The 24,927-nt window shown below is 39.0% G+C and overlaps 1 protein-coding gene across 7 annotated transcripts in view; it reads right to left on the bottom strand.

Moving 5' to 3' along the window:
• Positions 1-13,135: 13,135 nt before the first annotated feature.
• PCNX1 (pecanex 1) overlaps positions 13,136-24,927 on the bottom strand; it is a 171,293-nt gene continuing 159,501 nt past the window's right edge. For all 7 annotated transcript variants that reach the window (XM_047862149.1, XM_047862152.1, XM_047862151.1 and 4 more), the window contains 5 exons: positions 24,131-24,405; positions 22,278-22,483; positions 19,388-19,830; positions 18,841-18,981; positions 13,136-18,631 (listed from right to left, as the gene is read on the bottom strand). In XM_047862149.1, the coding sequence (XP_047718105.1) occupies positions 18,491-18,631; positions 18,841-18,981; positions 19,388-19,830; positions 22,278-22,483; positions 24,131-24,405 (1,206 nt within the window). In that variant the 3' untranslated portion in view covers positions 13,136-18,490. The remainder of the gene's footprint in view (positions 18,632-18,840; positions 18,982-19,387; positions 19,831-22,277; positions 22,484-24,130; positions 24,406-24,927) is intronic.

Here is a 24,927-nt window from a genome sequence, read left to right as displayed (position 1 = left end):
CTATGTTCCATGGGAGGGAGGGCCAGAAGGAAGCTTTGTTTAGCAAAACGATACGAAACGTGTTGGTGATGGTGGCATGAATACTACTGAAGCAGCTCTGTGGCAGCTGTCCTCTGTGGGCCAGCGCTGAGACAAGGAGATACCATCACAGAACTAGCTTCCCTGATGGCGAAGGGATGATAGAGTCTCAAACTGATAGAGGCTGAGAAGCACACGGCAGCAGAAGCAAGGTGGATGCAATTATTGTTATAAGGAGCAAAGTCAGCTACAATAGCTGAGCGCAGAGAGAACACAGAAACGGCTAATAGAACAGGGCATTCTGAAGAGCAGCCAACAAGGGTATCCATGCAATCTATACAATCAAAAGAAATCAAGGAGCAGGAGGCAAGTACCCCAATTAAAAAAAAAAATCAGAATCTGTTGCCTAATTCCTGAACCTGGAACTCAGTGACTCGAAGGGAAAGCTAGGCCCTCAGAAGGAAGTACCCTGCAATACCACACAACACCTATGACCAAGGCAGTGGGGATATGCCCCCGATAACCAGCTTACAGAAGAGAGGAAAACAAGCCACGTTTGGTTCACAGATGGGCCACATCCAGTCACTCACCTTCTGTAGAAACAGAATAAGCCTGAGGCCAGAAATAAAACATAAACTCACGGAAGTGGCAAATGGCTTGGCTGGTTGGCCAGGCGCCTAGAAGGAGAAAGAGGGTGAGGGACAAGGGTAGAGGCACATGGATGGATGGATGGATGGGAGTGGACATGGAGTATAGGATCTTTGAATGCATGTTCATCGTCACCAGACCGCATCTACTACGGAAGAGGCACCAGCCAACCAAATAGTCCAAATGATTCAGCCAGTTGATATCAGCCATTTCTTCATCAGCTCCTGTGCTGGCGAAATGGGTGCATAAAAGGAGTGGCCATTGTGGCAGCAATGGAAGCTATGCAATGGGATTCCATTTACCAAGCCTGACGTAGCTCATGATGCTGCCAAACCTTTAACCCGAGTGTTACAATCACTGCTGAGGCCTTGATACAATACCCATCCCTCAGGGAGAATAAGCATCCACTTGATGGCAAGTTGACATATTGACATATGTTCTAGGTATGGTTCTTGCCTTTCCTGTTTGTTGGGCTTCAGCACTATGATCATATGAGGGTTTACAGTGTTAGACCCATCAAAACAGGGCCCATTTAGCACTGAATCAAACAAAGGGACTTTACAGCAAAGAGGGTAGAACAGGGGGCATGTGGCCGTGGGATCCATGGTTGTATCACATACGGTAGAAGCTGCTGGTCAGATCAAACAATTCAATGGGCTTTTAAAGGTGCAGCTGAGGTGCCAGCTTGGAAATTATATCCTGTGAGGGTGGGACACCATCTTTCAGGATGCAGGATATATCCTCAATCAGTGGCCATTCTAGTGGTCCTGAGACCCCAACAATACATGAGACTGGGAACCAACAGGTAGAAATGGGAATGGCTCCATTTACCATCTCCATCAATGACCCACTTTGGGAATTTGTGCTTCCTACTCCCATAGCTGTAGGCTCTGGGTCTAAAGAACCTGGTTTCCAAAGTGGGGGAAACTTCCACCAGGGGATACAGCAAGAATCTCATTCAATTTTAGGCTCTGTCTGCCACCTATTCACTTTGGCTTCTTTGTGCTAAGAGACCAGTGAGCTAAGAAAGAAGTCACCACCACACTGGAGGTAATTGACCCAGACCATCAAGACGCAGGGCAGCTGTCACACAACAGGGGCAGGAGAGAACACACCCACAATCCAGGTGATACACTAGGGTTTCTCCTGGTAGTCCTTTACCCAATTCAAATGGAAAAGAGTCAAGTATAGCAGTCACTGCTTCAGAAGAGCACGGTGGACCAGGGGCTTAGAGCCCTCAAAGATGAGGGAGTCTGGATCACCCCAACTGGTAAACCTAGGGGTAAGAGCAGGTAAGCAACTAGACTAGGAGAGGTGCTAGTCAAGAGAAAATCTCCAAAGGGCAGAAGAAGAGAGCTGTGGATATGAGCAGTACAAGAAGGGTAGTGGATGCTGTGATGTTCTGCCCAGATTCCACTTCAGGATGGGGGTCATCTTACCCCCAACCTGCCAGGAGTGTTGTCCTCCCCAGGAAGTGTGCCCTCAGTGTCTTGTTTTGATTGAGAATATCTCAGAAGGGCCACCCAGCTCCAGAGCTCACCCATGGACTTCGATTAAAGCCGTTGCTCTGACTGCATCACAGTTCAGTTTCTTCCTCTGTTCAATCCAGCTTCTTGTGCTCCCTCACGCGTACTGTTCCCAAGAGCATGACCCAATACACTTCCTTGCAAAAAGCAGGCTCAGAGTCCGCTTCCACAGAAGCTAACTCACTACGGCCACTAACTTGGTCCAGGCCAACTGCCTCAAGACTGAATTACCACAATAACCTCCAGTGACCTCCTCAAGACTTCCCTTGCAATTCAAACGTCCTGTACACTGCTTGGGGGGGGGGGGGGGGGAAGGCGAGGAATTTGCCTCCACCATGCCACTATTACATGTATTATAGGTGAATTACTGAACATCAGGTAGAAAACACTTGGATGTTAATGGAAAACTATATGCATAGTCTACAGCACACCCTTCTGTCTTAGATTCTGATTCTGTGGGAGTTATTTTATAACTTTATAAGCTGTTGGTAACTGGTAAGACATAAATTCTGTCCCTTCTAATAGAGGTTCAAATGACTCCCTCTTTCTAAAACAAAAAATTGATCTCCAATTTACAATTCATTTCAATGTTCCTTTACTCCCTGTAACTGTGCTTTTTTAGAAAACTTAACTTTGAACCTATTATAACATGTGGTTAGTTCTCCAGATTAAGGCATCAGATAAAGTCTTGAACATGGGTACATTTTTATACCTAGGAGTCATGATTTTATCCTTTCCTGAAAGTTACCTTTTAACCCTTAATTTCAACATATGTAAGATAACAGTAAAGACACCTGGCAGGTTTGTTGTGAATTATCTGTACACAGTAGGGACTCACATCTTATTGCAATCAACCCTTTTCAAAGAAAATCATTATAGCATTATAGAGAGTCCTTTCACTGTAACTTGCAGTGGAAATGGAATGTTATTTTCCAGAATCTTCACTCTGGCAAGAGTTATATCAGTCCTTTGCCATAGACATGCCAGGCTTTTCTTTTCACTGACAGATCTATTGGTCCAATCAGCCTACCGTTGTAATTTATTCTCTGTTCTTGAATATGGGATATTTCCAAGATCAATGTATTTACAACAATCCTTTTCAGGCTAAATGCATACCCATTTTAAACTTCCTTTTTAAAAACACACTTTACTTTTAATCTCTTAAGACATGTATTTGCTCTTAATGTTATGAATGAGACATTCTTTGAAAAAGTCCTTCCTCTCCCCCAAATTCATGGTGCATTTGGAGAGAGTAATTAAATTCTTCTTGGTTAGAAATCTAATAAGGTAGGAGTTCTAGTAAATTTATGTCATCTGAACTACAATATAAAGATTTCCCAAACTTAAATTATAAAATTCACACCTGTAGTTAAGACCAATCCTCCTCAAGGGCAAGGCGTTGCAGTGATCCAGTTAAAGTGTCCAGGCAGAAGTGGAATCGGAATGTGCGAGAAAGCTGGAGCCTAATACAGTCGTATTCACATAGCTGAAGAATATGACAATAGGAGAAATGTGGTCTGCTTGGGAGTCTGGAAAAAGCAAACCCAAAATTCGATAGTATTTCCCACCACAGAATAAAAAAACTAAAACTAACAAACATAAATATCACTAGAAAAGTAGAAAAATTACAAAGCACATTTTCTAAGCCAGGAAGAAAACAAATGATGTTTAGCTTCCTTGTGCTCTAACTCTATGGCCATAGACTCATTTCTGATGGTCAATGTGGCCTATCATCTATCTTCTGATGAAGCTGGGAGTGCCCTATTTTTTTTGGAACTGTAAGTTAATAAATTGGCATTTTGATCAACATATTTATCTTCTATGTTCATTATCATTAGTTAGTTCTGAAGTCAGGTTCTGGAAAGAACAAGGTTTCCACAAACTTAGGTTGTGACAAAACCAAATTTATGTACTAACTCCTAACAAACTGTAAAGCCAACACTATTTGGATAGCCAATTTACCCCTCCCTAGAACATCTCTAAATTCTAGCTCTTCTGCCAATCTTACTCCCTTAACAAAAACACACTTTGTGTAACTTTATCTACAAAGTGATCCTGATGACAATTTCACTATGAAAACAAATGCATCCTTTGCATAATCCCCTCTGGTTCCATCCATGTTGTTGCAAATGGCAAGATTTCATTCTTTTTCATTGCCAAGTCATATTCCATCATAAATCTTCTTTATCCATTCATCAGTTGATGGACATTTGAGCTCCTTTCATAATTTGGCTATTGTTGATAGCGCTGCTATAAACATTGGTGTGCCCCCTATGAATCAGCACTCCAGTATCCTTTGGATAAATTCCTAGTAGTGTTATTGCTGGTTCATAGGGTAATTCTATTTTTAATATTTTGAGGAACCTCCACAGTTTTCCAGAGTGGCTGCACCAGTTTGCATTCCCATCAACAGTGCAAAAGGGTTCCCCATTCTCCACATCCTCGCCAATATGTGTTGTTTCCTAAGTTGTTAATTTTAGCCACTCTGACTAATGTGAGGTGGTATCTCAATGTGGCTTTGATTTGTATTTCTCTGATGATGAGTGATGTTGAGTATCTTCTCATGAAATAAGTCAGAGAAAGACAGGTATCATACGTTTTCACTCATATGTGGAAGTTGAGAAATTAAACAGAAGACCACAGGGGAAGGGAAAGAAAAGAAATAGTTACAGAGAGGGAGGCAAACCATAAGAGACTCTTAAATACAGAGAACAAACTGAGGGTTAATGGGGGGGGGCAGGGAAAATGGGTGATGGGCACTGAGGAGCGCACTTGTTGGAACGAGAACTGGGTGTTGTACGTAAGTGAGAAATCATGGGAATCTATTCCCGAAGCCAAGAACACACTGTATACAATGTATGTTAGCTAACCTGACAATAAATTATATACAATAAATGAACTTTAAAAAATAAATAAAAAATAAAATTAAATAAATAAGAAAACAAATGCATCCTAAATTTGACTTCATTCTCCACGTTATCTAGAAACATGGGGCTGAGGATCTTGCAATTTTTTAGTCCCAATGCCCAATTTCCATGAGGCTTGCTGTGCTGGCCATGGGCAGATGAGCCAGTGTGTGTGGCTTGGTAGCTATGCCATACCATCTAATTACGGGAGACACAGACGCTCTCCCAGTTTCGGTACTTGTCATTTCTTTGGCCCTCTCACCCATGGCCCAGATCACCAGTGCGTTTTCTTTCTGACCTGCATTTCCAGAGGGTGACCTAATATGCATTGCAAAATAGAGCTGTTAACTAGGGACGTGTCAGAACTTGTGGAAGTGGAGAGTTCTCTGGTTTCCAGAAAGGAAAAATTAATATTCAAGTGGAGCTATTGTTTTTTGCCTCCTGTTCTCTGGCCCCGTATTTCTAGTCTAAGGTCACACAAAATGAACCAGAAGCCTCTAGATGGAGTGATTTTCAGTAATTAAACCACTTGATTTCTCCAAACACTCATCCCACCCTGCTCAGAAAAAAGACAGATGAAGTTTCTTTAATTCTGGCCTGAAAACACATTTTAGTGCTTAGGCTACCAATGGAGATGTTGTTCTGTTTAGAATGAATTGAAAAGTTAAAGTCAGGGCTGGAAACAGACTTTGGCTATCTGTTGTCCCTGCTATTACTGCTGCTGTTATCACCCCAGTGTGTCACTTCTGATACAGGAGGGTCAATAAGGACCTCAGGCCAGGAAAGTAATTGCCTAGAAAAGAGAACATGGAAAAACCCACTGTGCCGTGATGGAGAGAAAACACTGATTTCTAAATAAAAAATAATGTGACCTAGTATTTAATCAGAGCCTGCAAGCATGCAAGATGTTAATGAGACCCTGTTTTATCTGAGGTGTCTGGTCTACCTTTAGGATCCACTTTGTACTAGATGGGACACAAACTTCAGAAGAGCTGCCACACTCGCACATTCTGAGGCCACCGATCCTGTTTTCTCTCAGGTCCTGCTATCTCCGTGGACTCGGTTTATACCATGAGACCATGGGCACTCCAGTCACCACCTCCAACCCTCTCTACCATAGGTGGATACATCTGCAGGTTAGCTAGCAACGTAAGACCCGGCTGACCTTGAAATGCCACCACAGGTAAAATCAAGGTAAAGGCTAGCCAAAGTGAAGTAACATAACGCTAGGATATAAAGAGGTGAGTATGCTGGCTGATCATAAGGAGGATTAAAACTTGACAGAGGAGATCCACCCCCCCCGCCCCCCCCTCCCCCCCCCCCCCCCCGCCAATAATGGCAAGTAAGTTGCAGACCAAATCTTCAATGAAAAACAATGCAAAGGACTGTACAAAATATAAAGTATATTTGAAGGCACCGGGAGCTACTACCATAACTTTATAGGCTAAGATCCCACAAAGGAAGCCCAGAGAGGTATGACTGCTATTTGGTGCCACATCTGCCAATTTGAAAGCAGTGGCTGAGAGGCTGAGAAGCTGAACAGAGAGCTTCTGGACTCTCACAAGGCTGGGGTGTCGATAATTGCAATTCAGGACACCCCATGGGTGAAACCCCAGACTTTTAGGTTTGGCTATCTGAAGGGCTGTGGCACAGGGGTAAAGGTGAAGTAGAAACAACAGACTAGCCCTCAGGAGACTGAAGTCCATTTTCCAAAAGCTCATTCTCTAATTTCCTACCTGGTCTGCCAAAAGTAAAAGTAAATCTTCTTGAGGAAGGTAATATCTAGAGCCTCAATTATCTATACATTTCCATATACAAGTCCACACCAGAAATGAACATGTACAAGAAGATAAAAACTGAGAACAGAACAAAGGAAACATGCTCAAGAGATCCAGATATTAAAATCGTTAGACACCAACTTTAAAATAACGGTAGTTCACATGTTTAGTAAATTAAATAATAAGAGAATATGTCAAGAGTTTACTGAAAAGTATATTAAAAATGGGAACTGAAGAATACAGTTACAAAACTTGAGAACTCAATAGATCAGTTTAACAGAAGATTAGATACAGGTGAAGGAAGAAAGGAATAAATGAGGGTAGACAGAGGAAAATAACTCTGACTGAAACATGAAAAGACTAAAGACGGGAAATGCAAAAGAAAATATAAGGGATAAAAACACAGCAAAACTTTTAGGTTTAATATATTTTGTCATTGCAATGTGAGGAGAGAAAGACAATCTGTCAAAAGGAATGTCTGAAGAGACAATGGCCATGATTCAAGGGACAGTAAGAAAACTTTGGCAAGATAAATACGAAGAAAACGACACAGAGGCTACATATGGAAAACGACTAAAAACTACAGATGAAAATGAAATCTTAAAAATAACCAAAGGCATAAAAAGGTACTGCCTCTGAAAAGAGCAGTTAAGACTAGAAGAAACCATGGAAATCAGAAAACTGTGGGTAATACTTTTGAAGGGCAGAAAGAAACTGCCAATTCAGTACTCTATGTCCCCCCTGAAAAAAAACTGAAGACAAACATTTTCATACAAGAAAAATAAAAACTCACGGGATTTGTTAGTAGTAGACCAAGAAACTGTAAAGGGAGTCCTTCAGACAGAAGAAATATTATCCCAAATCATGAAAATATAAGAAGCAAGAAAGAACAATGAAGAGAGTAAATATGTGGATAAATCTAAATTAATATAAATTATACCAAATAATTATGCCCTTGAAATTTAAAATACATACAGAGTTCTGGGTCGTCTGGGTGGCTCAGTCAGTTAAGTGACTGACTCTTGATTTTGGCTCAGGTCACGATCTCACAGTTGTGAGATCGAGCCCTGTGTTGGACTCTGGGCTGAGTATGAAGCCTGCTTGAGATTTTCTCTCTCCCTCCCTCTCCCTCTCTCTCCTTCCCTCCACTGTCCCCTGCTCATGTTCTCTCTCAAAAAGAAAAAAAAAAAAGGTAAAATACATAACTGAAAATGCATGACAAAACAGCATAAAAGACACAAAGGCAGAAATAGAGTCAGTCCCAAGAGGTGGTAAGGTACCAAGTAGGTAGGTAAGCTTTAATTTCAATAATCACTAAGAGGATAATTAAAAAGATATGTAGGTAATAATCAAGAGGAGGGGTATAACAATTCAAATGACTTATTCCAAAATGTGGCAAGAAAAGAGAAAAGATATACGGGAAAGGTAAGACACAAAGGAACAAAAAGATGGTAAATTTAAGCTCCCCGCCCACCCCAAATCAGTAATTATCTTAAATGTAAATGGACTAAATACTCCCTTTAAAAGACAAAGACGGTCAAACTGAATAAAAAATCCCAAGTACATAGTGGTTTATAAGAGTACACTCTAAAAATAAGAGATAGAAAGGTTGAAACTAAAAGGACAGATACAGTTAAAATACACAAACTTTATACTAACATCAGATAAACTAAATTTTAGAGCAAGAGGTATTACTAGACATGGAAAGGACATTTCATAATGATTAAGGGAATCAATTGGTCAAAGCAATCCTCCAACTTTATACACCTAAAAATGTAGTCTCAAAATATATAAACCAAAATTTGATAGAACTAAAAGGAGAAATGAATCCACAAATATAGACCCCCCCCAGTGAAAAAAAAAATTAGTAAAAATGTACAGTATCTCAATAAAAATAACAAAGTTGACTTTAGATATATATATATATATATATAGTATAGTATAGAAAGAAGGCTGTCCTAACTGTAAAATACATGCTTTCTCCCCAAATGCCCACTGGGACATTAACGAAAATTGAAAATATACAGAGCCACAAAGGAAGGCTAAACAAATCTCAAAGGATTAACAGGACAGTTGCTTTGACATGGTTATTAAGCAATAACTAGGAAATGTTAGGTAGAAAGTCCCAAATATTTGAAAGTTAACCAAAATGAGTCTAAGTAACCCATGGATAAAAGAAATAATGGAAATTGATTGTGCAGAAGATGTGGGGAGTAAAACTAGACACCTCAAGCAGGAATCAAGGCAATGGCACCAAAGTATATGATCATGCACTCACAGGGAAAGTCAATTTCACTTAAGAATACCCTTGAGGAAGCAATACAAATTGTTAAATTTATTACATCTCATTCCTTCAAAGCACATCTTTTGAGAATTCGATGTGGAAAATGGGAAGTATTCACAAAGCACTTCAGCATACCTAAATACAGTTTTCTCAAAGAATAGCCCTTTTGTGATTGAGTTAAGAGCTAAGTCACTTTTTTTTTCTCTCCCATGGAATGCCATTTTGACTTGAAAGAAAGACTAAGAGACAAACTATACTTATTCAGGCTTCAGTACTTGACAGATATTTTCTCAAAACTGAAATGAGACTGTTGCTTCAAGTTAACAACTGACAATATTTGTTCCCGAGGATAAAGCTTAAGCTCTCATTAAAAAATTTTAGAATGCTTGTATCTGCCACTACGAGCTTTCTAGCTTCCCAATAAAGGTGTATCTAATTAGACTGATGCTGACATAAACAAAAGTGATTTTTTATAATGCATAATGAAATGTGTTAACATCTGGAAGATCTGCATAACTCAGGAACCATTATTTTTCTAAATAAATGATGTTATAATCCCACACACAGGTAAAAGATCCATTCCAAGTAAGGTACAGCAATGGATTTTAAAATAATCCAGCACAAATGGGATTCTACACTGCAGCTAACCTTTAAGAAACTACCACTTGTCTAATTTTAGTGAAGCATTTATGAGGCCAGGCTTTCCTCATATGCTTCAACCAAAATAATGTAAGGCAATAAATACACTGTATGTAGAAGCACACAGTTCAAATGTCTTGATACATTTTTTTTTAAGTTGGAAGCATAATTTTAAATAAGAATGTTAACAGGTAATGAATTTATTAATTCATTTAGAAATAACCTTAAAATGTGTTTTAATTTCGAATGCAGTAAATATTGTATAAACTATAAAAACAAAAAATCTTTGGGATGGGGGAGGGAGGAATCCTCAGTAATTTTTTCTGAGTATTCAAGACCCAAAAGTTTGAGAACTGCAGTTCTAGAAACCCAACCTACCAAATTAATAAACAGAAAATCCAAATCCCTAATTGAAAGCTTTTCTCTAAAGATCAATCCAGGTCCAGTTGGCTTCACTGGTGAATTCCACCCCCCCACCACCCCCCCCCCACCCCCCCCCCCCCCCCCCCGCCGCCAATCTAAGTAAGGAAACAATTTAGACAGAGAACAGCAAGAATGTCATGAGATGTAAGGCAGCCCCTAAGAAAAGAAGAGCAAACATCTGGACCTGTGTCTGCCTAAGCTTCTGCTAACTTTCTGCTCTAAATCTGCTACAGATGCAGGTTAAAAGAAACACCTTAATTCTTAGGTGGTCTGGGTCTCTGTTTCTTGAAAACAATACTCTGGAGAGCTATATACACATCTGCTGTGGACATTTTAGTCAACACTTTTATATGCACTATGTAGCAACCTTACAGTTTGGGGACTGGACTCCAGCTTCAAGGCTAGCTCTGATTTGTCTGAGCCAATCAGTCATGGTAATTCTGTTTCTCTTGTCCATGACTGGTTTAGAAAATCAGGACATAGGGACAGGTTAAGGATCTCGCCTACATCAAATCTTACATTAAAGAGATGCAAGGAGAAATACACTGAGGCTTCTGGGAAATTTCCCCATGTGAGGGGTATCTGGAAGCGTTATTTCTTTCTGTTTGATGATGTGTATGGAATGGGGTCCAGAACTACAGCTAGCTAGCTCCAGTCTGAAAAGGAAGGATACATAGCATGCATATGGAGTAGAGAAAATCACAGATATACAGAGTTAGAGTAACATGAACAAAACAACCCTGAAAGCCCAGTCTACCCTAAATTCTGTAGTGAACCAGTTTCCTGTATTCAGCAACTTTGAAATGGGTTCTTTCTTGCAACTATAAACGTTCCAAGTAAATTTGTATTTTCAAACTATTTAAATGAATACTGTTTCATATTGCAATTGTACGAGGAGTCACTCCCAAATGTATAAGCTAGATGAACCTGCATTCTGTCTAAAGAAAGGTACACCTTCCATTTGGACTACACTGTGGAACATTTGTGGTACATGGTATTGATAGAAAACCAAGAAGTTGTGGGTGGTGTGTGAGAGCTAACCCATTAAGAGTATTATGAACACAGAGGTGCTACTTGGTATCTGCTTAAATTCAATGTTATCTTGGGATGTTGATTTTCCCTGATAAAGACAGGTCAAGACTGTATGCTTCAGAATTGGAGTGGAGAGGCCTGAAGTATTCTCTTTTTTTAATGTTTATTCATTATTAAGGAGAGAAGGGGAGGGAGAGAGGGAGATGGAGGGAGGGAGGGAGGGGGGGGAGGGAGAATGAATGAGCGAGCAGAGGAGGGGCACAAAGAGGGAGAGAGAGAATCCCAAGCAGTTCCATGCTGCCAGTGGAGAGCCCAACATGGGGCTTGATCTCAGGAACTGTGAGATCATGACCTGGGCCAAAATCAAGAGTTGGCTGCTTAAACTGACTGAACCACCCAGGTGCCCCAAGACCTTAAGTATTCTTATATGGGCCAATTATTATGTATTCATACAATGTTCTGGGGAACAAAAGGGAGCCCTGGACTAAAGGATGACTTTTCCCTTTTGGCACAGTTTACTGCAAATTGACACTGAATAGTTTTAAAAGGCTACCAGACAAGATGGATTCATCTCTAGCCGTTTGCTGTTACTGTGTATCCTATGAAGTTACAAAGCAATCTAGGGATCCTCTTGTACCAAATTACATTTTCCCAAGTATGAAGTTTAGTTATACCTAATTTCCTTTAATAAGTACCTAGGAAGGGGGGAATAAAACAAATATTGTGTGTAACAAGTGCTGACTGAATACATAAGAAACCACCATTTGGGTCATGCCCTTACTTCACAAGGTGCTTTTTGCCTTCTCCACAGGAAAATGCATCTACCTAATGAGATTTAGTGGCTACAGGTCGGCAAAACTTTGGGATCCTTTCTTTAGTAGGAAAAATCCTAAGTAAACTGCGCTTTAAGAACAATGAAGAACTTTTATGGGACTCAAATTTCATGTCTTCCGCCCTTTCAATCTCTGGCTGTAAGGCTGATGCAGCTCACTTACTCAGCCTATTTTCTTTGAAGATGTGTCTCATTTAACCTCCAGGTTTCTTGTCACTAGAAAACATAATGTCCTTTAAGACTAAATACTACTACGTCCCCAGTTGTGCCATTGTGATCCTGGACAGGAAGACAGAAAACTGTCTGGGACTCTGATATAGATGGCACATAATCAGCATCTTGATGGTTTTGTTACTAATAGTTAAAATGACTCACTAATGGCTCAATAAGGGTTTTAATCAAGAGTATATCTATTCTCGGGCTGCCTGGGTGGCTCAGCAAAGCATTTGACTTTCGCTCAGGTCATGATCTCACAGTGCGTGAGCTCAAGCCCTGCATCAGGCTCTGTGCTGACAGCGTGGAGCCTACTTGGTGGGATTCTCTCTCTGCCCCTCCCCGACTTGAGCTCATGAGCTCTCTCCCAAAATACATAAACTCAAAAAAAAAAAAAAAAAAAAAAAAAAGAGTATATCTATTCTCATTCTCAGCTTGCATTTTCTCTTAGGTATTACACATGTAAACAATAGGTTAGTTTGTCTGATTTTGATGACCATAATCCAAATGTGCACTCCTTTTTCTATATTGTAACTTAGTGTAATACAGTGAACACAGACACACATTTATTACCCTAGGTTTTCCATCTAATGTTGTATCATTGCTATAACATATTCAGATAAATTCAAGACATAAAGTACAACCTTTCTACCAAGTATGAAAAGATGTCTTTTTAATATGAAATATGTACATTTCTCTTATAAGCTGAATCATGTTTATAGGCCAAAGCTTCTGATTAAAATGATTATTTCAGAACCAAGTACATGTTTTAAAATATGCTATGCAGAGCTTTTTATGATATACTCTATTTTTTCTTGACAAAAATGGACAGAAGGCAAAATGAAAAAAAATTTATTTCCTCAGTGTTTTATCCACTGTCAATACTGTATTTTTGATGCAATATATTTGCAAAGAAAAAAACAATCTCAGCTTTTATTTTCCATTTTAAACAACTACAATATTTACAAGCTATTTAGAATAACAAACACTCAGACGCACACACACTCACAGACCCACGCGAGTACATATATTCTTATCTCTGGTTTATACTGAATGCTGGTAAAGGCAATGAATACTTTCAGAGCCCATGATCAGAAAAGGGAAACCCATTTTCCTTCCTCACATATACCTTCCTGAATCACTTGTAGTATTCTTCCTTCCATTTCCTCATGCAGAGCTCATTGTATAGGGTTAAGGTAATCAGTTTTTACAATTTATTTTCACTTAAACCGTAAGCTTTAAAAAGCATAAGCAGACAGGATCTTCCCCACGTTTCTGTTATTTTGGTTGTGGAATCAAGCTTCATACATTAAAAAAAATCTTGTTCAACCACAGCTACACTAAACCCAGGAGTCATCTGGAGCAGCCATCTCACTTCCGACAACTACTCTGGTTAGAATTCCAGGATGCCCCTTCACCTGCACAAGTAACACCCAGGAATCCAGCCTCGCCACTCTCACATGACCTTTGTTCCTTGTAGCTTGGCTCCACGGAACCATAAATTGTCAGGTGCAGAGCTGAGGCGTAAGAAAAAAGGTATAACCCTATACAACAGGTGTAAGTCTTAGAGCAGAGTCGTCACGTAACCTTGCGAGGACAATCAGTTCTGCTTCCCCCAAAGAATGCTGTGTTGCTTCCATAAAATGGCAGATGATAAAGTTCAGCTCACAAATAGAACTTATTTACTCTACTTCAGAAAGAATATGTGGGCTGGCTGATAGGCAATAAAGAGAAATTCTTATCATACATAGTTCTTGACAGAGCACTCTGGTGAGGAGATTCAAAGCAGAAAATATACTTCTGTTTCAAGCGAAATTAACACTCTACTCACATACCCACCAGATCTATTTGTATAATAATTAATTCCTTTCCAGTCACAATTCTTACCTCAACATTTCGCAAGTCAAAAACGAGAAGGCCTAGGTATATATCAACCAGATTTTTAAAAAAGAAAAATGAAGAGAGGTTGGTTTTAAAAAACTTAATTTAAAAAAAAAAAACCCTGCAGATTTCCAATGTATTATTAAAACTTATGCTGCACAAATGCATGGTCAGAAGACTAAAACAGAAATTTCAAAGTCCCTTGACAGGTTCCAAGTATCATTTTAGCCTTGATGGACATTATTCTTTCCACTCATTTTAGAATTAAAGGAAAAGCCTCTAGAATAAAAACTGATGTTTTATACTTCACCCGAACAATTTATCACATCAAAGGGAAAAAATGCACTGGGTCTGTGTCCAGGCAAAGTAATTCTGTATGATTATATTACACTACAAAAGAGAACAAGAATGAATACTGAGGACTTAAAAAAAAAAAAAAAAAAAAGGGAAGGGATTGTCTATATTAATGAAAGACTAAGGAAGATAAACACAAAAGTAATTAATCTGGGTAGCAGTTTATAGTTTAATAGCTAGTGAACATAAATTCAAAGAATTCTTATGCAAAATTACTAAGGTATCTTTTTCTCAAGTCATATATTTAGAAGGAAAGATTTTTGAAAGTTAACTAAAAGAAAAAGATAATTTTAGACTCTGGGCAAATCGTAAGTTTAAAAGACATCTAGTTCTGGACCGATGCAGCGATCCACCAAATGAATTTCTAAGCAGAGGCAGAAGGACGTTGCATGGAAGCAAAGTGGAATTTATTAAGGCTAAGTTAACTACTCTTGCTTAGGTTTGAGGCTGTTTTTTATATTTTGATAGAAGACAGAAAAACAAACCAACCCAAGAAGAAAAACCCATCTTCCTTATAAACTTAGTTTCTACATAAAAACTTCTATGACCTGACATTCGGTACACAGAATAATTTTCCATACCTCACTCAGGATAGAAATACTATCTGTCTACTTCTGTTTCAAGGACTAGTAGAAGTATCTCAGTTACACTTGAAATATTTTTAAAACGACTTCAAATCTAAGGGAAGCTCACCTTCCAATAATAGAAACTCAAAGAAGGCAGAACACTGGTGAAGATTGTTCATTAATTTCCTGAAAGGTAATTAATCTCCTCTTATCGTAAAAATAGACAGCCTCACCACCTACTCTCCCAAGTCCCTTAAATACCAACATCTTATATTAATCTATACTCTTGGAAAATTTAGATTTCTTTAGAAAAAAATGGACATTTAAATTTCTATCAAGTACTGAAAATGATGTAAAAAAGAGGGCTCACACCAAGTTATAAGCTCGAAGATTAACCAAAAACTTAATTTTGAGTTGTAAAATGATTTTTGCCACTGAATGAGAGGAAATGGGAAAAGAAAGTAACAATTTACAATTCACTCCAGGACTCTCTCTCAAAAGAAGGGAAAAAACAAACTCAAACAAGACAAAGACCAGAAAGGTATCAACGAGACTCTGTTGAAGGGAAATGCATAAAAAGCTAGTGTTTTAATGACATATTCTTACTTTCAAATTATGGAACTCTGAAAGTTTTGGCAAATGTGAACTGAAGACACTAGTGTGTGTATGCTGGAGTCTTGTACACTAATGAAGACAGTTAAGCAGGGAATCTAAATAAGCAGTTCACTATCCTCCAAGGGGGGCTGGGAAAGGCAGAATAAGACATGTATGATCAATTTACTCAATGAAAGCATGTATATTTCCACATAATAATTTAGTTTCCAGTTGTTAAGACATGAGTCTTCAATTATCACTGCTTCCTCTGCCATAATTATTAGAAAAGTATTCTGACTTTTAAAAGACCATCAGGTTTAGACTAAAAAATAAAAACAGGGCTCCTGTTAGGGTTTCTATTCTATAAATTCCCTCAAGGGTTATAACAAAATTCAACTTGTCTTGAGAAGAATGTCCACAGTTATCATGCCAAATCAAGGCCCAATATATATGTTCCATATAAAATCTAGTCTTACATTTTTAGAGCGTGTAATGTGTTTAACAATTGGGGGTAGGGGGTGTGAGGCTAGGAATAGCCCTTCTGACTGAATCATCTGAAGCTCAGATTTTTTTTTTTTCTGTGTAGGAAAATGAATTATCTTCCATTTAGGACTGAAAGGATTCCACTTATCTTCCCATCTAGGTAATGACCATGAAAAGATCATATTCATTTCAGAAAGAGAACAGGCAGCAGGAATCATAATTCCTTTGAGAAGATTTTAAATAAATATAGATGGTTAGATAGACAGATCATATATTCGGTTTCAGAAGAGAAACATAAAAGCCTTGGACCTTAATGACATACTGTAGATTTGCCAAAATGCGGCAAATACAGAATGTAACAACAGTATCAGGAAAATACGTTTTAGTTGGTCAATTTAGAAAGGGTACCTTTGTGTAAAGGTTCAGTAAATCACTTGACAAATGTTTTTAAAAAGTACGTTTGGCAAAGCGCGAAGTCTGGAAATGTCAGCACGAGGTACACTGGATCCTGAATAACTACGAAAACTGTAAATTAGAAAAGGGCAAAATAACCACACTGTGGAATGGAAATGTAGTCGGATGTTAGTTTTCATTCCATCTACGGAAGTGTTATGCTATACTGTGAGAGCGACAGTAGGGGTTAGTGCGGAAACAGCTTCTCTCTCCTGTCACCTCATCAAAAGATACTTTACACCTGTGCCGTCCAATACAGGAGCCACCAGGCACATGTGGCCGGTGAGTACCTGAAGTGTGGCTAGCGCCACATGGGGAAAGAGTAACACTCTGGATGTATCAGACTAAATAAAATACACATTGAAGATTAACTTCACACCTGCTTTCTACTTCCCGTTTGCAGTGGGGTGGAAAGATGGCTGCTCCTAAATGCTCAGGAGATGTATATATATTCTTTGGAGTTTCACACAAAAGGGGAAAGTTTTCGGAAGGATTTAAAAAATGCCGGAAGTTGAAAATTAAATCTAAACCACAATTTCCACCTAGCCCAATTGTAAATCTGAATTATATATTTCCCTGAATACACGCGTATTTAAAAAAAAAAAAAAAAACCAATAAAATTTAAGTTATGAGACAACATATTAAGTCAATTTCACAGTTATAAATATTTCAAATTACACCTACACACTATAAATTACAGGAAATAAAATTCAAGTAATAGAAAAAGAAGAGAGGAGCAAAATAAGAGGTGAGGTTATTGAAGAGGGACATAACAAGAACTGCACCATCTGGATAATTTCGTTTGAAAAAATTTTACTTGATTAACTGAACTGCATGTGAGTAACTTCAAGAGCTAATGACTCTGAATAGAAAAGCAATCGATCCTTTTTTTAAGTTCCTGGATGCTCATCTTCTTCTTTGAAAAATAAAAGTATTTTCTTCCCAGAACTGACCCCAGCAGAGCTTGCCCCCAGAGGAGCTGGGGCACACCGCTGCTGGAGCGCCTCCGATGTGTGGACACAGGAGCTGGCAGTGGTGTTCACAGGACCGACGCACTGACCGCTATCTCCAACGATGAAGCTATGTACCTCTTGACCCTTAACGTTCATTTTAGAGAAAACACCCAATGTACTGGCATGGAGTATAGGTTACTGACAAAAAAATGAGCAGCACAGTTCCTGCTATGTATGTTTAAGGAAAGGGCAGGGGTTAATCCCAAAGGCAATTTAAATAATGGTATTTTATTTTTATATATAAATAAATGTTCTGAGAAATCTCAGACTTTAGTGCATTGTTGTAAAAAATTAGTGCAGTTTTCTCATTAAAGTTTTTAGCGCTCAAGGAATAAGATAAATCTATGTCTGTTCATAGTCTCTTTCACTGTACATGAAACTCATACTGCTAAATGTCAAAGTGAAGGTTTCTACACTGGTCTGTTTTTAAAAATCAAGGTAAATGGATTTCATGTTCTATGACAAAACATGGCAATTATTTTTGGCAAAGAAATTAGAAAAATATGAGATCGTAGTTTAGAAATGAAGAGTTTGTTGATTTAAAGCATAGGCAATGCATAGGAAAAAATTTTTTGTAAGGATGTAATTTAACAGAACTTTATCCTTCATGCAAAATGTTTTGTCGGCAGCTAACTTAAAAAAATAGTTCAGCTTTATTTGGGGATGGAGACAGTGACAGGAGTCAGGGTGAAGGGCGAAGGAGAGGCGCTTGGCCGAGCCCACTCTACATCCAAGTATCTCCCACACAGGAGCAGAGGAAAACCTGCAGGCGTCTTCTGCGCTCTCCTCTCTTTTTCCAACGTCTCGGAATGGAGAGGGAAGAGAAATGTAGTTATAAAACAATGGCTCACACTTCAGCCCCAAGTTCTAGTACCCCGGTTTCAATGACAGTCACATATTTATCATCAATCTGGACCAGAAGTACTGTCTTGTCGATGTGGGATCTAGTACCTGGATCTCTGCTGCAAGGCACCCATCGGTGAATTACCTAATGATTCAGAATAAAATAAATTAGTGGCAGGGATCTTGAATGTATTTGCAAACTTCACTTAAAATTAGAGACAGTCATTCTGTTTGATAATTCAGCAAAAGGTGCATTTAAAAAAGCATGAGCATCAATTAGCTAAAAATGTGCACACAAGTCGGTCAGGCTACACAAAAAGTGAGAGCAGGGGTCAGCTTCGTAAGAGAACTCACATGGCCTTCCATGCCCTCCTGAGGACTCCAGTCTTTCCAGCTGTTTCTCCCAGCTTTTAACCGGACACCCTCATCAGGCCACTGCAGCTCTTTCCTTTTTGATAGGTTGATCCCATCCAGAACTTGACTGGGATCCACGATCTGTATTGTAAATAAATATGGGTCATTTCTAATTCAATTTTTTTCTTGATGATGACAGATTATATAATCTCAAGTAAAATCTCTTTCCCAGACTAAGTCTCAAGTTCTCCATGGCCTATAACTGGACAAAAAACAATCTGAAAGGCCACCTCCTGAATTCCTTTTAGCCTACAGCAGACCTTACTGCCAGGGCCACATGACAACAGCTGAGTGCGGAACAACAATCACCACTGAGAAACTACTTGCCTCCAGTTTTCAGGCTGGCAGAAACCTTTTTCAACATTCAAAAACATCCTAGTCTTCAGACTAAGTAATATGAGGTGTGTTTTCACCAACATCCTCCACTCGACAAACGAGAAATAAACACAAACAGGTGAGACAGTGCCAGAACTGTGGGCTTACTCACTTGGACTCTGTAAATCACTTCCTCCCTTTTGGCGTGTGAATTATTGGCAGGACTTAAGGGGTTGCCCGGCTGGGCGTCGGCGGCACTGCTCTGACCTCCCTCTGTCCCAAGAAAGCCCACGAGAGTGTGATGTTTGCAGGCCGGGATGCTCTGGCTGGAGCTGCTGGAAGAGGGGAGGCCATGCTGCACACAGCCCACGCCGCTCTGACCGGAGGGCTCCATCTGGTTCACCATGGAGAGGCGGGACTGGATGGAGGACGGCAAGTTCCGGAGCGATATCTGACTGGTGGACGAGCGGCGACAGGGCACGAACCCCGTGGTGGACATCCGGAGAGATGAGTGCCGGCTGCTGTAGCAGTAAGATGACTGGCTGGCCACTGAGGCCCGAGCAGGGGACTGTCTGACCAGGCTTGACTGGACAGAGTGGGAGCTGTGGCTAGTGCCTATCGAGGGAGAAACAACAGCACTTATTCCAGATGGCGTGATTCAAACACGGTTCTTTTCTTTTTTTTTCCTTAAATCTTCATCCCTTAAGCAAAATGACTTGAATGTACTGAATTTAACGCTTATATTCAAAACTTTTTAAGTTATCAAAAATAAATAAATATTTGAGATCAGTTTTCTTGTGTGGTTTTGATAATATAATTTTAATTTGCTAAAGCTTGTCAATTTTTTTTTTAAAGTTTATTTATTTGAGAGTGAATGGGGGAGGGAGAGAGAGAGAATCCCAAGTAGGGTCCACACTGCCAATGCAGATCACAAACTGTAAGATCATGACCTGAGCCAAGATCAAGAGTCAGTCACTTAACTGACTGAGCCATTCAGTCAGTTTGCTGCCCAATTTGCCTAACTTGCCACCCAATTTGCTAAGGCTTTTTAAAAATTAAAATTCTGGAGTAAAAGAAAGACACAAATAATTTCAGCAAGTATCTGGATTTAATGCTGGGATAAATCCTAAAATATCTTCCACAGAAATATTTCAGAATAACAAGAATAACTCTTTATTACTTCAGAAATTAAGTATCTCATGGAAACGAGACCATGAGAAATATTTACTAAGGATTCATGTGGCAGGATCCATAACTATTTCTCAAGGTATAGAATTAGTGGCCTTTCAATCCGTTCCAATGACACACTACACGGTCTATAGAGAGATGATGATAACACATTGCAATCTTCGTATCCATTACAGGATTGCTACTATACATGAATTATCAGTGATACTGAATAGCAGGTTCTTCTGTGTCCTTTTTCAAATTGCTTGATAGAATTCCTCAGGTTTGTCTTTTTCCTGACTCCTAACAGTAATGTGAGAATTAGAAAGTAAGTTTTAACTCTAATGAAAAAATTCCTCCATGTACTTTCTATCTGAAAACACAAAGAGCTGATCAAAGTAAGAGCATGTAAAAAAGCACACTGAAAGTTTTAACTTTTCACTCATAAGTTAAAAAAGAACCACAAGATGTTGATAATGTACCTATTTAGTCTTGATTACAATGCTATTGGATTTTTTTTAAACATAAGTAAATGTCTTAAGACTTCATCTCGTTCATATAAAGTGGGGGGGGGGGGGAGATAGTACTGAATCAACCAATCAGCCATATGAAAACAGATTAAATCTGATTCCTACTGCATACCATGTGGATTGCAGGTATCATGTAAAAGGAAAATCAGTAAAACAAACAAAAAAAAATACCATCAGTGCCTTGGGATAGGAAAAAATTTCTTAAGTAGGATACAAAAAGTACTAATCAGAAAGGAAAAGATCAGCAAATTGCTCCACACTAAAACCAAGAACTTCTTGTCAAAAGAGAAGCTACTCGGGGTGCCTGGGTGGCTCAGCAGGTTAAGCATCTGGTTCTTGGTTTCGGCTCAGGTCATGATCTCACAGTTCTTGAGTTTGAGCCCTGCATCGGGCTCGGTGCTGACAGCATGGAGCCTGCCCGGGATTCTGTCTCTCAAAATAAATAAACTTAAAAAATGAATTATATATATATTTATATAACATAATATATAATAATAATCACATATAAATTAACTTATACAATATATTTATATAATATATAATTAATAATTATATATGCATATATATATATATATATAAAAGAAGGGGAGGCACTCTTCACAGAAAGAGAATCGAAAGTCAAGGGATAGAATGGGAAAAGACATTTGTAGTACAGAAAACTGACAAAGAACTTGAATACAGAATATACAAATAAAATAAAAAGACCAAATAGAAAAATGGGCAAGAGATTTAACAGGTACTTCAAAGAGAGAAACAGGTGATAAACTCAATTTAAAACCTTTCAATCTTGGGTATCAGAGCAATGCAAATTAAAACAATGAAATTAAAGACCACCCCTTCTCCTGTTCTGAGCAAGCAGAAAACCGATAATACTCCAGGTCAAAGTTTACAGGATGGGCATTCCTTTGTATAACTGGTGAGAGTACCAACTGGTTAAAAAAACAAAAACAAAAACAAAAGCTTCCTGGAAAGACTTTTGGCCTTATGTGTCATGAATCTTAAATATTCCCATAAACTTTGATTTAGTGATTGCATTTTTAAAGTCTCTAGCCCAAGAAAACAGCAGTCACAAAGTTTATTTGTAACATTCGAAGAAACCAAATCATTGACCAATGAAAGAGAAGTTGATCACATTATAAACTAGATTATTATTAGCCTTTAAAAATTATACTTTCAAAGACATGACATTTCAAATTTTACGTATATATAAAGGGATAAATATAAATAGGATAACATCCAACCAGGAATCAAACAAAATATTTTTACATATTTCCAAGTAGGTAATCTAGAATTCTCTTTAGACATGCATACTAACTGAGCCCCAGAGCTAAGAGGCTTAGACACATAAGTTTGTTTTCACATTACCTAGTGTTGGAGGATAAGATGTGACAGGTGGATGGGGTCCTGCTCCCGACCCTTGCCCTGGATTTGCAGTGCTTCCCTGGGACACATTGCTATGGGGGTCACTGGCACTTGTTGCATTGTTACTAGTGCAGGAAATTCCACCTCCAGTGTCGGAATCTTCAATATTGCCACCACTGTTACAGCCAGCCCCACACCCTTTCCTTAACCTGGGAACAAACACCAAAGTAAGCAGCATTATCCCACAATCACCTCAAGATAGGGGTTTTATTCTATTTCCAGCTATTCAGAATGTTTAATGCTACTAACATTCACCTTTGAAAGTCTTTACAGCATAGTCAATATGAGAAACAAAAAAAGGTCAGTTATGTTTTCATAGTTCTTAGGCCTAAGAACTATCCCTGTTATACTCACTGCCTCAATTCTTCCCAATCTACCTTCACTTTTATATACTCTATCATCTTTTCTGATCTTGCCATCTTTCCTGAACCATAATAAACTGCACATAACAAAACTGCACCATTAAGATCACAGGTGGAAACAGAATCCTTGGCAGTGACTGTTCAGCGCCTCTGAAGTATGCACCCCGGAAGACCTCATTTCTGCTGTAGCACACTTGGATGAGCACTGCTGTAATCACTGCCCCGCCCCTGCCTTTTTAATGTGGGGTGACCAACTATCCCGGATAGCCTACAATTAATTGTCTCAGTCTGGCACTGAACGTCTTGCTTCCCAGGAGACCTCTCAGTGCTGGGCAAACCAGGGCAGTTAGGCACTCTAATCTCTATACCATTTCTCTCGGGGGAAGAGAACTCAACCTCTTCAAGGCGATTCCAGCACAACGGATAGTTTTGGAAAGAAATTTCTTCGAACGCCACTCTGGTTTATTTCTTCTTTCTTATACTAAAATGGTGAAACTTTTTTTTTTTTTCTGAATATGCCTAGAAGAAGATGTCTATTTGAGAGTTTGCCACCCCAATTCCACATCCTGTTTTTAAGTTCTGTTATTTAACGATCTGAACAAAAGCTTGTAAGAAATTGAAGATACTCCGTGACTTTTCTTCACCAGTCACCAAACTATGATGTTCCTATACAAAACACCGTAAGTTACTAGACAAAGGAAGAGAAAAAATTCATGTGCACACTTGAAGACACCACAGATTCGAGATCTGAGTGATGACTGGATTGTTAAAATGGCAGTAGTATCTCCGCATCGCACAAGCAGGAGTTTCAGCAAATACAGTGTGCGCCCCCTACTGCTAGAATGGAATAAAACAAAAGTAATCAGCTTGTTCAGGTTTCCTACGTTTTTCTCTAATTTGCCATTTGTTGGCTCACACATCCTAATAGTGGCACTATGCTGCAATATAGAGTAAGAAAAGCTAAAGAAAAGGGAACTATTCAAGATTCTACCAAATGCTGGAGGAATGGTTCTTTTTTTTTTTTTTTTAAGTTTATTTATTTATTTTGAGAGAGAGAGAGAGAGAGAGAGAGAGAGAGCACAAGCAAAGGAGCAGAGCGCCAGTGAGAGAATCTCAAGCAGGCACAGAACCTGATGTGGGGCTCAATCCCATGAACAAGATCATGACCTGAGCCAAAATCAGGAGTCAGACACTCAACTGACTAAGCCACCCAGGTGCCCCTGGAGCAGTGGTTATTGACCAGAGTTGTACATTTGATGTATTGAATAAGAGTTTGAAATAGACTACTTCCCGAAGCTCCTGATAGAATAGGTTTAGATTGTGCCATGGCATCTGTATTTTTTCTAGAAGCTTTCCAGGTGATGCTCATGAAAACTGCTTGGATGAAGATGGTCAGGACACACCATCACTGAAATATGCAACCCCATGGCTCACCTGTGCCAGGTTGACACTATGAAGTTTCTGATATTGCCCAAGCTGATAGGTCCCCCAAGGATTTCTTTAAGCTGTTCGTGGCTGTCAGAGTAAGAAGTTGTCAGGGGGGAGACAAAGATTGGGTAGCCAATAGGTTGATCACAAGATGAGTTTATCATGTTTCTCAGAGCTTGTTTTGCATTCTGGATGCTCCCTCTCTCTGGATTACGGTTACGTAGAAACACAAGCTCTTGCTGTTGTCCTGCCCAAAGACCTCGGACACATTCCTTATTAACCTGAAAACCAGAACACATGGGAATTAGGTTAAGAGGCCAAGAATGAAACTCATATAAACAGAAGAGTATAAATGGGAGAGATACAAAAGACCTATGATAACAGTGAAAAGCAAGAAATACAAGTACGTCACATTTGAATAGGAGCTCTTCAATTTTCCATTGTCATTCGTAGGCTGTTAAATAATAAGCAGCCACGGTACTCTCTTCCCTGGTCTGCCTTACAAAAATACCAAGTTTACCAAATTGATGAAGTGTTGCATTTTGCAATTGGGGTAATAAGATATTTTTGATAGAAATGAGCAGTAACAAATACTTAGAGTTAAAAGGATGTTTGTGACTTTGCAGGTTGATTAAATGAAGTAGATAAAAAGCAAATCGTTATAAACTATTAAAATAAAATCTCAGAAATTAAGCTACCTAAAGCCATGAGATGTTTAAAAAATCAAAAAATAAACAAAAAACAATGAAAAGTACAAACTATGGTATTATTTTGCAACCTAGGAATCAGATTAGCAATATGGT

This window comes from Prionailurus viverrinus, chromosome B3 (genome assembly GCF_022837055.1).
Source record: "Prionailurus viverrinus isolate Anna chromosome B3, UM_Priviv_1.0, whole genome shotgun sequence".
In the NCBI taxonomy this organism is placed as follows: Eukaryota; Metazoa; Chordata; class Mammalia; order Carnivora; family Felidae; genus Prionailurus; species Prionailurus viverrinus.
The sequence above is the reverse complement of the archived record's forward strand: the minus strand, read 5'-3'. Positions and strand labels throughout refer to the sequence as shown.